This window comes from Phallusia mammillata, chromosome 1 (genome assembly GCF_965637545.1).
Source record: "Phallusia mammillata chromosome 1, kaPhaMamm4.hap1.1, whole genome shotgun sequence".
NCBI classification, from domain to species: Eukaryota; Metazoa; Chordata; class Ascidiacea; order Phlebobranchia; family Ascidiidae; genus Phallusia; species Phallusia mammillata.
In genome coordinates, this window is record NC_137252.1 from 14,812,689 (window position 1) to 14,826,601 (window position 13,913).

At 37.1% G+C, this 13,913-nt stretch overlaps 4 protein-coding genes across 4 annotated transcripts; 2 read left to right on the forward strand and 2 right to left on the reverse strand.

Annotated features, from left to right (window-relative positions):
• Positions 1–10: 10 nt before the first annotated feature.
• Positions 11–3,389, reverse strand: LOC145237626 (uncharacterized). The gene is made up of 8 exons (XM_080100567.1): positions 3,211–3,389; positions 2,409–2,829; positions 2,230–2,322; positions 2,013–2,117; positions 1,855–1,950; positions 1,163–1,672; positions 719–909; positions 11–392 (listed from the first exon to the last, which is right to left on the reverse strand). Exons 2-8 carry the CDS (start codon positions 2,803–2,805, stop codon positions 264–266), a joined length of 1,521 nt encoding a protein of 506 aa, XP_079956693.1. The 5' UTR covers positions 2,806–2,829; positions 3,211–3,389; the 3' UTR covers positions 11–263.
• Positions 3,390–3,878: 489 nt separating this feature from the next.
• LOC145235109 (uncharacterized) lies at positions 3,879–8,617 on the forward strand. Its single transcript, XM_080099568.1, has 7 exons — positions 3,879–4,323; positions 4,404–4,528; positions 4,746–4,935; positions 5,297–5,524; positions 7,128–7,252; positions 7,475–7,664; positions 8,077–8,617. Exons 1-7 carry the CDS (start codon positions 4,081–4,083, stop codon positions 8,599–8,601), a joined length of 1,626 nt encoding a protein of 541 aa, XP_079955694.1. The 5' UTR covers positions 3,879–4,080; the 3' UTR covers positions 8,602–8,617.
• A 99-nt stretch (positions 8,618–8,716) lies between these two features.
• Positions 8,717–11,562, reverse strand: LOC145227221 (E3 ubiquitin-protein ligase CCNB1IP1-like). Its single transcript, XM_080092346.1, has 6 exons — positions 10,791–11,562; positions 10,433–10,626; positions 10,213–10,368; positions 9,642–9,846; positions 9,410–9,517; positions 8,717–9,081 (listed from the first exon to the last, which is right to left on the reverse strand). The coding sequence occupies exons 1-6, from the start codon at positions 10,906–10,908 to the stop codon at positions 9,044–9,046; spliced, it is 819 nt and encodes a 272-aa protein (XP_079948472.1). The 5' UTR covers positions 10,909–11,562; the 3' UTR covers positions 8,717–9,043.
• A 478-nt stretch (positions 11,563–12,040) lies between these two features.
• On the forward strand, positions 12,041–13,839 carry LOC145227237 (troponin C, isotype alpha-like). The gene is made up of 2 exons (XM_080092347.1): positions 12,041–12,368; positions 12,886–13,839. The coding sequence occupies exons 1-2, from the start codon at positions 12,168–12,170 to the stop codon at positions 13,225–13,227; spliced, it is 543 nt and encodes a 180-aa protein (XP_079948473.1). The 5' UTR covers positions 12,041–12,167; the 3' UTR covers positions 13,228–13,839.
• Positions 13,840–13,913: the final 74 nt, after the last annotated feature.

The window sequence follows — 13,913 nt, forward strand, 5'->3', positions numbered from 1 at the left end:
AAGGCCACGGTAAGACATGCACAATATGTATTGTTGGCTCACCACAAACAGTATTAAATTTCAAGGCAGTTCCCTTTCTCTACAACGATACATTACTTTACAAGGAAATTCATATGAAAAGTAAAGAACAGATTTGCAATTAAGCTCAATGACATCAAAAACTGTACAAGCAAAAATGATGGTTAGGAAAAAGAAATGAGACATGAAAATACAAATGGCAGTAAATAACTGCAGCAAAATTTGGATAAAATACTTCAGTGTCATCAGTTTTCCTTTCCATATTTAACAAGATCTGCTCTTGGTGGTGTACAACCCAATGAACTTGACTTCCTTACAGCTGGGTTCTTTCCTCGATACCGTGGAACTCGGCTGTTGGATTTTTTCAAGCTTAGCTGTGACATAAGGAAACATTTTGTTAGAAAAGCATTGGTAAACCTCCCTAAAATTGTTTTTGTTTGTTTTTGGAATTGTTTTTTAACTGCAAGTCTATGGACATGCATTAAACTGAAGGGATAAGTATGCAATAAAAGGTAAACAAAGAGAAAAAAATAATGGTCAGAGGTCATAAAAAACGGTAAAACACCAAAAAGTAGCCAAGTAACAAGAAAAGTGCACACCACACAATATGAATTTGCCATGCTCATTGATGCAACAAGATATTAACACCATAAAGGCAATATTACTTTTTGGAGATATTTTCAAGTTTATTTACGCATACCTGTTGTGTTTGCTTGATTAAATCTGGAGAGTTGCTGTGCCCTAAAACAGCCAATGGATATCTGACAGTTTTGCTTTCATCATTGCCACCTGTCTTTCTGGATTTGCCACTTCGCAACACTTTTTTAGGTGGCTTGAGACCACTTTTGTGAGTAAAGCTTACATCACTTCCATCAAGACTTGTATCATTGGCTAAAGATAATGCAAATTATTCCTTAAGGTCAGTGTTTTACAAACTAGGGTGTATGCCCCACGGCCCACAGGAGTGCATTTTGATTTTCTCCAAGAGGGGCAATAGGCCTTCTTCAAGATTTTCATTTAATTTTGTCGATTTTGTTTTTCATTTACTTTAATGTCCCATAATCACCTTTTTAAACTATGTTATTACTGTCAACGGCTGTTGTTTATGTGTATTACATAGGTGATGAGATGGAATATAACTTACCAGAATCAGTAGCATTTTCCTTAAAATGACCACCGGCTTGAGCTGCTTTTTTTACAGGTGGGACATTTGCAGGTTCATCAGGTAAATCAGCCTTTTTATGTGACTCTTCAACAGGTGATTTCTGGGCCATATCAACCTCCACCACTTTGTTCATGATGTGGTTCATGACTTGTACAACACTTTCATTATGTGCATTTGACAAAGTTTTGGGGTTGTTGTTTTCCGGTATTAGCATTTCATCCTCACTTGAATTTATATCAGTTAAATCTTCAATATCAATGGATTCAACATTAAGGCTGTCGCTGCCACATGTTGCCATCATACTTGAAGATTGAGAAACATTTAAATTACTTGCACAGCTAAGATTAAGAAGGCCAGAGGAAAGGTTAAGGATAATTGGATCAGCCTCTGAGCCATTTTCAGCATCTAATTCTGGTTGTGAAGATACTGATGGGTGTTTTGTGGCTGGTGTGAATGTATTGGTAAGAAGAACTGTCCTCCTAAGGTTTTCTAGGAAAGAAGGTTGCCAATCATTTATCATTTTACACCTATGGAAAGTTCAGAATAATACAGTTAATACAGATATATTAATAATACAGATAGAGTTTTAGTGTAGTTCTCAAGTAGTGGAAATGTTAATACCAGTGATCTGTTTTTAATATGATATGTTATTAAATTAGAGTAAAACATACCAGCTCCACCAATTTTTAAAGGTGTTCGAGGTAGCTCTGTGGAAGCAGATTTTTGTTCTTCATTTACAGTTATTTGCTCTTCATCTTTTGCATTCTCTTAAAAAATGTTGTCGTCAGTATCCATTTTCACATACCCCACTTAATTGCAACCAACCTACCTTTTAACGCAATGTTTATGGGAGTTCGTGACAGCTCGGATGTTGGTGAGCGTGGGTCAACAAGATCTCGTACATTTTGAATTGCGCGTTTTGGAGTTTCCACAACTTAAAATAAACGCTTAATTACTGATGAGAGTTTATAGCATGATAGAAAATTTTTGTTCGGCATACTGACAAATTAATAGTTTATACATAAAGTTTTGGTTTAAGTGCCAACCTGATTCTGTGATTTTTAATGGTGTTCGAACAATGTCTAGTGTAGGTGAGCGAGGGTCTGCCACCAAACATGCTTTTGATTCATCCTTACCCTCTACATAAAAGTATTTTGTTATTTACAAAAAAGTATTTTGTATTTTGCCATTCTCTCTGAAATAATTTAAATGATATACAACCAACCTGTGTCTTCTTCAACTGCAAGAATTGGAGTACGATTAATACCGGCGCTTGGTGAGCGAGGATCAATCAAGCACTCCATGTGTGAGACTTTTTTCACATTTGAAATTGGTGTTCTGGATATTGCTGAAGAAGGAGATCTTGGGTCAAAAAATTTTCCTCTGGACTTTAACGGGCTTTGTTGTTTGTCATCACTCTTCGAATCCTCAACCTCTATATTGCTTGGGTCCACTATATTGTTTGAGCGTTCATTAACTTTTGTAGGTGTTGTTTCATGTATGCTGCAGGGCACTTCAGTCGGTGTTGTGTTTTTCGAGGAAGCCTTACAAGACCCAGTTGCATTCCTTTTTTCATCTTCCTCTGTGTTTCCCTCGCAACAATGACTATCGTAGTTTCCCATAACTCAGTTTCAAGTTTTGTAGCACTGCTTAATGAAACAAACAATTTCTCAATAAATACTACCACCGAAGATAACAAGTTCAGTTGAACTCACAGAGATTCATTAAGGCTACTTTAAATAAGGCCTGGTTTTTAAATTAGGACTTCTCTAAAATATGCAAACTACACAATCTACTTTTAAACTGAATGCAACTTTTAAATGTTGACGGTTAGGGCTTTCAGCGCCAGGGTAAGGGTTTATAATAAAAATAACACTACAATTTAGTTTTAGATGTCCATTTTGGGCGTAATATTCTCATATGTATTGAGGTTGAGAGTGGTATTAAATACAGTGCCACATGTTAACATTAGGCCTAAAAATTATCTTAGATTGAATTATACAGTTATTTGTATTACACACCCTCACCCTGACCCCAATATTCAAAATATTCATCACTTTTATAAGTAGATTGTATATAAATTTTGAATTATCCCTTTGAATTGGGGCCTGGTTATAATTTTAGTTAATCGAGTTAAATATCTAAATTCTGGAATAACTAAAGTAAAGCTGCACCAAATTCACTTCAAAAGGTTCAGGAAGATGCTAAATATTCAGCCGAAGACAAAATAATTTAGGCAGAATCCAGCAAACCCTAAAGATCTGTCTCGATAAATGTTTTAGAAAATTCAAAATTGTACGTCGCAAACGCAAAAGTTAAATAGTTTCAAAAGTTAACAGTGCTCTCTACTGTTGAGCAACACAGTTTAACCAACCTACCAACACAATTACACAAGATTTAACACAGTAATTTAACAAACAAAATCCTTTAATTCAGTTTTGTAAAGCTGCAGTCTCAGTCATTGTTTTTCTTTGCTTTGAGACAAAGATTTAAATTTCGTGCGTGCTCCGAATAGACTCAAGCAGCCTGACCCGTCAAGGTTGAATGCATTGTAGTGTTTTCAGTGTTTGTCAAGTGGATGATTTTGAAATCCCAAATTGACAAATTGAATCAAATATATTTTAAACAATGCAATGGTTCGTATGTTGTATTGTGAGCATCGTATAATACACACACTTACAAGTTACAGGAGAATAGACTAATCGTCATTCTTAAACCGCTTCGAATTAGGTTTCTCTAAAAACAGCTATAGTTAAATGAGGTAGGCTTTTTCAGTCAACCCGCGATTTTGTATTTCTATTCTGCGCAAACCGGATGTCGAATTACTACGGAAACAGAACTTTTGAGTGTGCCCACCTCATTTTAGTTTTGCGTTTTTTTGTGCTCAAATTAGAAATATGAATTTACCACGTGTGGTTTTAATGATGTTGAGTATCTCGCTGTTGGCATTTCTATTCTCTGTAGAATTTGGTGTTTTGGTCAATATGAGACAGTCCAAACCTAATAAAAAAGTTAGAAAAGATATCCAACCAGAACAAAATCTCAATTTAATCGAGGTTCTGGGAAAACTAATGGAGCAGATGCCGCAAAAGTGTACTAAGATTTTATTTAGGCCACCGACAAAGCATCGCCAGATCGTGGTAAGAAATAGTAGGCTATACAATTTTTTTAATGTGCATTAATCGATTGTTCTTTTTTTTTTTTTTTCTGGTTGCAATAGTTTGCATTGGTGTGTATCAAGAGATGTGGTTCCGGTTACATGAGAAAGATAGTCAGTAAGCATCCATTCGTGTACCTAATTGAAAAGGAAGCACCAAATGGCTGTATGGATATTCCAGCATTGAGGTATTTTTTGAATGTTGAGGCTTCGTTTTTATATTGTATTGTCAAAAAGGCTTTATACCCGAGTAACAATTCAGGCAGAGTATTTCCATCCTAATACCTTATAGTAGGGTAAGTCCTAATCAATGTAAATTTTTTAGTGGTTGCCTCTATAAGAAGCTTTTTTTGCAAAGACAAGAGAATTGTGCCTTAAAACATCATAATTTATGTGTGTTTTTAGAGAGGCCATTAGAACAGCCAAACAGCAAAATCATAAGAGATCAATTGCGATTTCCCACCATAGTTGTACAACAGCACCGGAAGCTTTCCAAGAAATGGAAGACGAGAAACCTAAAAAGTTGGTGTTCCTTTTGTGCGACCCTGTTCAAAGAGCCTTTTCCGATTATCAAAACTTTATCTTTCAAAACTGGGTAAGCGAAGTTCCTGGTTTCACGTGTAGGCATTGGGATTCAGCCGGTTCGCACCGGTTCTAATGAACAGTCTCACAAAATTTTATGAGCCCAGCGAATTTATGAGACCGGTTAGCATTACTGGTTACTGTCAATGGACTTTTTGTAACGGAAGTGGCTGAAAAATATCATATGACTATCATATGAAATATCATATAAAAGTCATATGACTTTTGTGATAGAACCGGCTGACGAAAAGTTTGATTCCCACCACTGCATGTAGGTACTGCAAATAAAAAGATCTTGAACTTTTTCAAACAAAAAGTTAATTAAGTCTGTTCAACATCAAATGTTATTTTTCACACAAACATATTTTTTGCAGATTAATCATCTGAAAGGCCGTTCGTTTTCTCAGCTCGTAAACGAAACTTTAATTTCACTTACTAAAACAGCAAAGTTGTATCATCATGATAACAAGACGTTTGGAAAATACTTGAACGCGTTAAGGTTTGATTCAAAGAAAATGGATCACACTATCATATCAAGGGTGTGTATGTATATGACGTGGCGAAGTATTTTTCGTCGTATGATCGCGAAAACACTCTGTTCGTAACTGGCAAAGAGCTAGGTTACGAGCCGGCCAAAGTAATGCTAAAAATTCAACAGTTTATCGGTTTGCCTTTGCTAATCAAACGTTCAAACTTTTTATTGGACAATCCTACTGGTTTTTATTGCTTGTTGTTACGCAATCGAAAATACTGTTTGGGTGAAGACAAAAATGGAACAACGGGTGCTGTTTTTGTGCAGTATTTTTTCGTTTTTTGTTGCTACTTTTTGTGTTGTTTTGTGATTGCAGTTTCATTTTTAGAAATTACATCTCGCAAGAACTAACTTATGTCTTGTTTGTCGAATTTCTAATACACGGAAGTATTTATAATTGTTATGACGGAACGACACAAAAGGCAAAGCGATTTAACCGTAAACCCTCTGTTTTAAACAAACGTACTTTTAACTTAAAACTGTTTATTAAAGTTTGTATTTTTATGCACCAGCAATGCATACAGAACGCAGTAAGTATCAAATATGATTTATTTGTCGACGTATTCAACTTGCGGTTGTCCTATTCCCGTGTGACAGAAAACGTACTGTAATAACGCAACATCCCGAAAGGAAATATTTTGTTGTTTAAAAAAGCAATAGTATGTCACTCGCTTTGCTACTGCAACAAAAGCAATTCAACAACAATGGGTAAACGGGTTGCTTTGGTCATTGTATTTACTGCAATGGTTGTATTTCTTTTTGTGAATAACTATTTGGTTTGGAGGAATAATGCAAATTTTAGAGCTAGTGCCATTAAAAAACAACTTAGCAATACTAGAACCGAAGTTGCAGTGACAAACACATCAGCGACAGAAACTCTTCAGACTCAGCCGAAATTTCAAAATGTTAGCAAGCAAGAGAAAATATCCTCTGCAGGATATGTAAGACACGTTGACCTGCAACAAAAACTGGCTGGAAAACTGAAGATTCTACGAGAAGAAACAAAACAACAAGCAGCAGCCAGCAAAAGCAAGGGAATTGTGGTAGAGCAATGATTTCTTTGTTAACTTGAACTGTAATTCAGTAAACGTGTGAAATAAGGTAAGCCAATGGTTCCAAACCGGGTATAGGAATGCATTTTTAATTTGTCTGTTGTAAACAGCTCTGGCAATATAACCTGTGAAGTTGATAAAAGACGCGATTTTGATCGTCGTATGGTTTAGCTTTTAGCATCTGCTATGTGGTCTATCGGGCAGGGTCGGCAACCTTTTTTGTACTGCGGACCATTTTTGAAACTGAAAGTTTATCGCGGACCGGCCTTCAAACATCTACAAATATTTAGAAATGAAAACGCCTAAATTAGTTTATTATCCCCGGGATAAATTGGTAAACTGTTTTGAAGCATTTAACCTGAAAAAGTACGGTCCGGTAACGGACTCCTCGCGGACCGACACCGGGCGCGGACCGGCAGTTGCCGACCACTAAGAAACCCGTCCTTAAAGGTTGGAAACCACTCGTGTAAGCCGACGATAATGATACAAATGAAAGACAGGATCTAATATTGTGCAATAAATTTCAATGAAACAATAAACGAATTTCAATGAAAAAAAAGTTTTGTGACAACAAACTACTTTTTCAGTTATCTAATCACCTGTTCGTTTATATATTCTTAGCTTGCCTTGATATGTGTCAAAAAATGTGGCTCTGGCTTTATGAAACTTATTGTTCGCCACCATCAAGCTATTCATCTCATTGAAAATCAGGCACCCAATGGCTGCATGGATATTCCAACCTTACGGTAACATAAAACATAGAAGTGGTTTAAACAACCATTTAATTTTATTTTTTACCATTGTACAAGTTGCGTTGCAAATGTTTTGATAAGCCAAATATAGTTAATTCTTTTTTGATGGGATTCTTTATTAAAGCTAAAATATTGTCAAACAACCCTGTATTGTATTGAATACATGTATTGTGAGACTAAAACATGCACTGATTTTTTTACATAAATTTGTAATAGAAACGCCATAAGAGAAGCCAAGCAAAAATATCCAAACAAGGTTATTGCGATTTCACACCACAGTTGTACAACAGCGCCTGAAACTTTCAACAAAATGGGAGACGAAAAGCCAGATAAGTTGTTGTTTCTATTGTGCAATCCTGTGCGAAGGGCTTTCTCTGATTTTCACAACTTTATCTTTCAACGTTGGGTACGTTTGTTGTTGACAGTAAACTATGAAGGTAATATCGATTAAAAATTACGGAGGAACCTTATGTGACAATAAATGCAAAAGGTTCCCCAATTTCTGTTCGTTTGTTGTGGGAAACAACTTTCCATAGACGTTTCAACATGGATTCTATCTGAGCAAACATAAACGGCTTTTACCTAGAAAAATATAATTAACTTTTAACACTTGCTTTGTCAACACGCTTTTTGGTGTACAGTTATGCAATAACGTTGCATGCAGTCGCTTTAAGCCCGAAAGTTATATTAAACGATGTAAAATTATAACAAAAGTGTGACCAAGTGTAAAGGCATGCCCAAACAGTCTTATAACTAAACATGTCTTTGTTGTCGTTGTTTTTTGACGTTTACGGTCAGCGCATCACTTGCTTTTACAGTTTGAATCCCTACAAAATCGATCGTTTTCACAAATTGTGGAACACTCCATCACACAACTCACAGCAGCTGCGGAGAAGCCAATCTACCAACGAGATGAACGGACGTTTGGAAAATACTTGGACGAACTTCGATTCGACTCAATCAAATTTGATCAGACAATCGTTTCTCGTGGGATCTATGCGTACGACTTGACTCAATTTCTCGCGTCATATTCCCGCAAACATGTACTTTTTGTTACGGGCAAGGAACTGATACAAAATCCTGCTAAGGTTATGCTAAAAATTCAAAAGTTTGTGAACCTCACTGTGACAATGGACGGCTCAAATTTTGTTTTCAACAAGCAAACAGGTTTTTACTGTCCCAAGGTCAACGGCCAGCGGTATTGCTTACGGGCGCTGAAAAGCAGAACCACTGGGGAAGGGAAACCCACCCCCGACCCCATATCAGTGAAAAAACTTAAAGCGTTTTACAAACCGTACAATGAGAAACTTACTGAATTGCTTGGGCACAAAATTCGTTGGTAATAAATATTCCACATTAACGTCCAATGCGCTTTGTCGTATAAAATGATTGTCCAACCATAACGTTCTCGGTTTACTAAATTAAAATCGCTTTATTTTAAAATAGCTCTAACATGCAAATAGGAGCTTAATTGACAACGTGTTGTTTTTACATTTCATTTATTTCAATAAAAAACGATTACGTGTATGATTGTGTATGAAAGGTAAACATAATAGAAAGAAGTAAAGGATACATCAGCGTTACCCAACCAAAGTTTATACGTCTGGTATAGCATCCTTATGGGAAAACTAAGTCTTGAAGTCAAAAATTAAATAGCATCGAAATTGGCAAAGTTGCCAACTGATCACACAAAAATACATGTTGACGAAAGGTGGACTTGCGGTGTTGACGAAAGGTGGGCTGAAATGTTCATTGGAAAAAGATTTTCATCTTATTTGCGTTTTGCTAGAAAAGTTTTCTCGGTATTCCATCATCACGTTGTGCTAAAAAAGTACATTTTTTAAATAACAGTTTTTCTCACTACATATAAGCATATGCCGTGGTGGGATTCAGCCGGTTCGCACCGGTTCTACAGAACCGTCTCACGAAATTTTATGAGATCTGCGAACCGGTTAGCATTACTGCATGGTTACTGTCAATGGACTTTTTGTAACAGAATCGGCTGAGAAATACGACTTCTGCGATTGAACCGGCTGACAACAAATTTGAATCCCACCACTGAGCATATGCATCAACTAATTGCTGCCGATAAGAGCATACACAACACGCCTGAGTAATTTACAAAAGCAAACATAAATTATAAGAACTAACGTGGGGATGGTTGTGCAAAAAGGTTGCGAAGTTGAAAGGGGGAACCCTGTAGTGATCCATGGATAGTTGATCTGTCGACAGGAATAGTCTTGCTTCGGGGTGAAGAGCCTGGAAGGCAACAACATTTGAACTTGTTTTTTCTTAGTCTGAGTCGTACCGATACATTTAAAAAAAACTGCACAGCAAGTAAGCCACCATTTTTGATTGACCACCACAAAATCACAAGTCTTACCACAGGAAATCATAAAATCGTCTGTGTTTTGATGAGAAAGCTTCCTTTTTGTGTGCATAAAATCTCGGCTACTTTCGCCTGGTTGTTTCGTTTCAAACAAAGAAAAATCGGAATGTGTTCTTTGCATATTGATGCGTTTCGCTTCACTGTACGACATTTTCGCTTTCTGCAGTTCCCGGTTTTTGTCCATTAGCACAGCGTTTACCTAAACCATATGGTATGTTAGTTGAGGTTTAAGCGACCTCACTTGATGAAATTGTCATATAAACCAGTTCGTTTGCAAAGGTGCCTGATATTTTACATATAACCTGGACCTTGGATTATTCCAGCCAAGATAACAGAGACTCATTCACAAGGTGGCCTTCATTTTTTTCTGGTTGTTTAAGCAGTTGGGGGGTAACTTTATTCCAAAAACGAATGACACAATTAATGGGCTGTGTACACATTTGGACAAGTTGAATGGACTTAGGTTATCACCTACATTGTACCATAAACACGTCCTAGGCTTGAACTCAAGAAAGGATGCCTAGTTTGTACATTTTGACTTCATTTGGGGCAACAGTAACCAAACCTCGTCGTATTGCTTTTTGGATGCAGTAAGCTCGGATTTCAATTTGCGGATTTCATGGCACATTGTCTTCATTTCCACTTGAAATCCCGAAGTCATTTTGTTGTAAGCATGCTGAAGCTTTGCAAATTTTTCGGCAGATTTTTTCACCACATACTCCTAAAAATGCACACAAGGCTTATATTTATGGACTGCATTACAAACAGCAGCAGCTAAACTGTACCTTGTACAACGACTCTTGTTGATTCTGAAAATGCCAAAATGTGATTGCCCGGGAGCAAATGTCCAGAATAACGTCGGGTCGTTGCCCACAAAGGACCATTGATTTGTAGGATTCGGATGGGTTAAGATCGATGCAAACAATATCCAGTTTCTCTTGCAATAGATGTTCGCAAACTGGACATTTCTTTTCATGAACTAAACCAAAACAGGTACATATTTGACAATAGCTCATTTTGCACTGCATTAAATCCGATTTGGAAAATAAACTAAAGAGGTAGAAACTGAAAGGAAGTTTAAGCGTCTTTCTTTTATTATGAGACAAGAGACAACCTTATTATATTTGGGAAATGGCACATTACCTAATAACTTTTCTCCATCGTCATTACAAAACAAATGGGAACAAGATGTTACCCATGCTCTACCAGTGTGTAACTGCTTTCGACACTTTTTGATGTTGCACAATAAATTTCCTTCCATTTTTTCCTAATTGCAATTATCCCTGACCTTAATGTAATGCATAAACAATCAAAAACACAATGTTACCTAGATTCCTAGAAAGACCTACTAAAACTTTTAACAATTTAAACATACTCGGTTATGACGTCATAGTTGTGCAAGTTTTTACACATAGAACTGTTTTTTTTATCTCTATAGGGGACCTAATAATTGCAAAAATGTTGCGCAAAATACATACTAATATTTGAGTTGATTAATTATTATGTAAAGTATTGTTATCCAACAACAGTAACACGTTCACTTCCAATGCTTATGGGTGGAAAGCGTCAAAATCACTCACGAGATTTCTCTCTGAATTGTGTAAGTTTGATGTCGCGATATAGGTATACAGGAAGATGGACGAAAAAACACTTGTGACTAGATTTCACTACTTCGCGCCTGGTAGTAATCAATCAAGTCACATAAATCACAACGCCCAAGACGCACCAAAACAAACTAGGGCTTCATTGCGACTCGAACGAATTCAATGATTTACCAAACCACACAGTGGCAACACGCCTTGCACAGATTTGGCTTTTGGACTGAGCTTTAAATTCAGCAAGTCTAGGCTTGACCCAGACCAGCAAAACTGTGCTGCGTACACAATGGACCGAATTTCATCTTGTGTATGTGGCGAGTGTTTGATAACTGGGAATGCTTCTGAAAGGCCAGCTATGTGAGTGGATACAATATCTGAATGCTTGACTATTGTAGTGTAAGTAGCTCGTGCCACCCTGTGTCGAGGACGCTCGACTTGTTTACGTTTAAAGCGTATCTGCTTTCAATAATTTCAGTGTCGCTTTAAAGTTTGTTGTGCGCAGACAGAATAACAAGCTGTACAGGTGTGGTGACATCGGATCGCTTGTACTGTATCAAACTGACTAAAAGTTATTTCTGTTGTCATTTCAAAGCAATTACCACCATAGCTATAAATATTTAATGGCGTTTAGTTTAATAGCTGGACGATTTTTATGCTTTTGTGTTGTCATTAAATACTATGTTATTGGGTTATTGAGGCTATATTGGTTTTGGTATTTAATGTACAACGCATTAAGGGTCGTCTTGTAAATTACCAAGCGCTATCATAGGTATTTTGACCAGTATGTGCAGCAGTGATTTGTTTGTGTTTGAATTAAACTGGCATGTTTGTTTTGTGGTATAGGAAGGTTGTATGGTTTTAGTTAACAACTGAAAGCGTGTCGTACGACCGCAGGGCGGTGCTTACTGTATCTTTGTCAACTATGTCTATTCGAAAGTCACAAGTAAGTGTCAAGGCTCGAATGCACCAGTTGGAGAGTGCAGCAGCCAGTGCTGATCATGTATCAAGTCACCCTGAACTGCTTAGACAACGACAGAAAATTGCTTCTACAAGCTCAAGCGTACACGAAACAGAGAGTGATACCAGCGACGATGAAGCGTTCCAGTTTCGAGAGCTTGTTCGAGTAAGTTTGTCAAGTCGTAACAAATCTGCTTTTACCGCGATTTACGAGCGGTCCGTCCCATATAACGCAAACAACTTAAGACGACGTAACACAAATTTTCTACTAATGTGTATTGGTATATTGATAATATTTTTCTCGCCTTGGGAACTGTTTTTACCACGGCGCCCTTGATTATAAGCCGATTGTTGGGTTATTAAAAAATAATGCATGCCGCCCTCGATTGTAAGCCACATACTTTGATGTTACCAGTGTTTCGTAATACTTCTTTCTGTTGTAATGTTTTAAAACTATTTACCCATATTTGTTTGTCACGCAAATAACTGTACCCGCAATATACTTATGTAGTATAAATACTACATGCAAAAGAATTTTAAACCTGAAATGAAGCACTTATGTAGAAATTATATCGGTGTGAAACTAAATTGTAAGCCGCACAAACTGCAGGATAAAAAATAGCTTTAAAAGCCACGGCCTACAATCAAATAAATACGGTAACCACATTAAACTGCATTTAAAGGCGTTAGCGATGGACAGTGGAGCAACCGGCAAAGGCGATGAGGAATCAGAACTCGACGCACTTCGCGAGACTTTCAAAATATTAGACTGCGACGAGGATGGATATATTACGTTGTCAGACCTCCGCGAATCGATGAACAATACTGAATCAGACTCGGACGAAGATGAGAGCACTCGACTAGGCGATGAGGATTTGGTTGAGATGATAGCAGCCGCTGATGAAAAGGGCGACGGTCGCATCAGCTTCGAGAGCTTTGTTAAAATGGTCGAGCCCCGAAAAACCAAAAGCTCTCGAGACAAACGAAAAAAGTCCGCGGTCAAGGGCACCGACAAGAGGTCGTGAAAAGAGGCGACCCGTGAAATAAGTTTTGAATGGCAGCTAATTTAAAGAGCTAGGGAAATTATAAACCAATCACAACACTGCGTCGCTGTCTTTATTTTGGCAAAATACAACCACAAGTCGTGCTAACATTAAGACAAGATAATTTATTTTCAAATGTAAACTTATTAGTGCCACCTTTTGCCAGCTCTTAGATATATCACGTGCAATGTGTATTTGTATTACCCTCACACTTGAGAAAACGCTGATTCGCTTTTGTTCCGCAAAGAAAATATCTGTGTCGTTACTAAATGTAAATAGTATCGAAATCCTTATTTGAGTGTGTAATACCATACTAATTGTCCAATTTATTGATTTTGTATAATCCTTAGCCTATTTGTATTCACGAGAGCACAATCGGCCCTTCTGCGAAGTCTGAAACAGAATTTGCAATGTCAGACAAAAGGCACAATACCATGAACATTTTTTTCAAGTAATCACTGTAAAATGTCTTGTACTTTACCTTACTTCACTAATAAGAACGTATTTTAACATTGTCTGTATTTTTGTGTCTTTTGCTGCCGCGTAGTTGAGTGAAAATAAACTGACATCACGGCAAACTGCTGGGAAGAAAAACTGGAAGCAAATTAAATTCAGCGAATTTATGACTTCTTGCCTAAACTTGTGATGAGTTTGAGAACTTACAGTCT

Bases quoted from the DNA above. Each gene is read 5' to 3' on its own strand.
- LOC145237626 (XM_080100567.1), bottom strand. From the start codon at position 2,805: ATGGGAAACTACGATAGTCATTGTTGCGAGGGAAACACAGAGGAAGAT. The intron at 2,323-2,408 runs GTTGGTTGTATA...ACTTTTATGTAG, and splicing joins TGCAGTTGAAGAAGACACAG to AGGGTAAGGATGAATCAAAA. The intron at 910-1,162 runs GTAAGTTATATT...CATTATCTTTAG, and splicing joins GGAAAATGCTACTGATTCTG to CCAATGATACAAGTCTTGAT.
- LOC145227237 (XM_080092347.1), top strand. From the start codon at position 12,168: ATGTCTATTCGAAAGTCACAAGTAAGTGTCAAGGCTCGAATGCACCAG. The intron at 12,369-12,885 runs GTAAGTTTGTCA...CTGCATTTAAAG, and splicing joins AGTTTCGAGAGCTTGTTCGA to GCGTTAGCGATGGACAGTGG.
- LOC145235109 (XM_080099568.1), top strand. From the start codon at position 4,081: ATGAATTTACCACGTGTGGTTTTAATGATGTTGAGTATCTCGCTGTTG. The intron at 4,529-4,745 runs GTATTTTTTGAA...GTGTGTTTTTAG, and splicing joins ATGGATATTCCAGCATTGAG to AGAGGCCATTAGAACAGCCA. The intron at 5,525-7,127 runs TAACTGGCAAAG...ATATATTCTTAG, and splicing joins TCGCGAAAACACTCTGTTCG to CTTGCCTTGATATGTGTCAA.
- LOC145227221 (XM_080092346.1), bottom strand. From the start codon at position 10,908: ATGGAAGGAAATTTATTGTGCAACATCAAAAAGTGTCGAAAGCAGTTA. The intron at 10,627-10,790 runs GTAATGTGCCAT...GTTTTGGTTTAG, and splicing joins CGATGGAGAAAAGTTATTAG to TTCATGAAAAGAAATGTCCA. The intron at 9,847-10,212 runs GTTTGGTTACTG...CATATGGTTTAG, and splicing joins CCAAAAAGCAATACGACGAG to GTAAACGCTGTGCTAATGGA.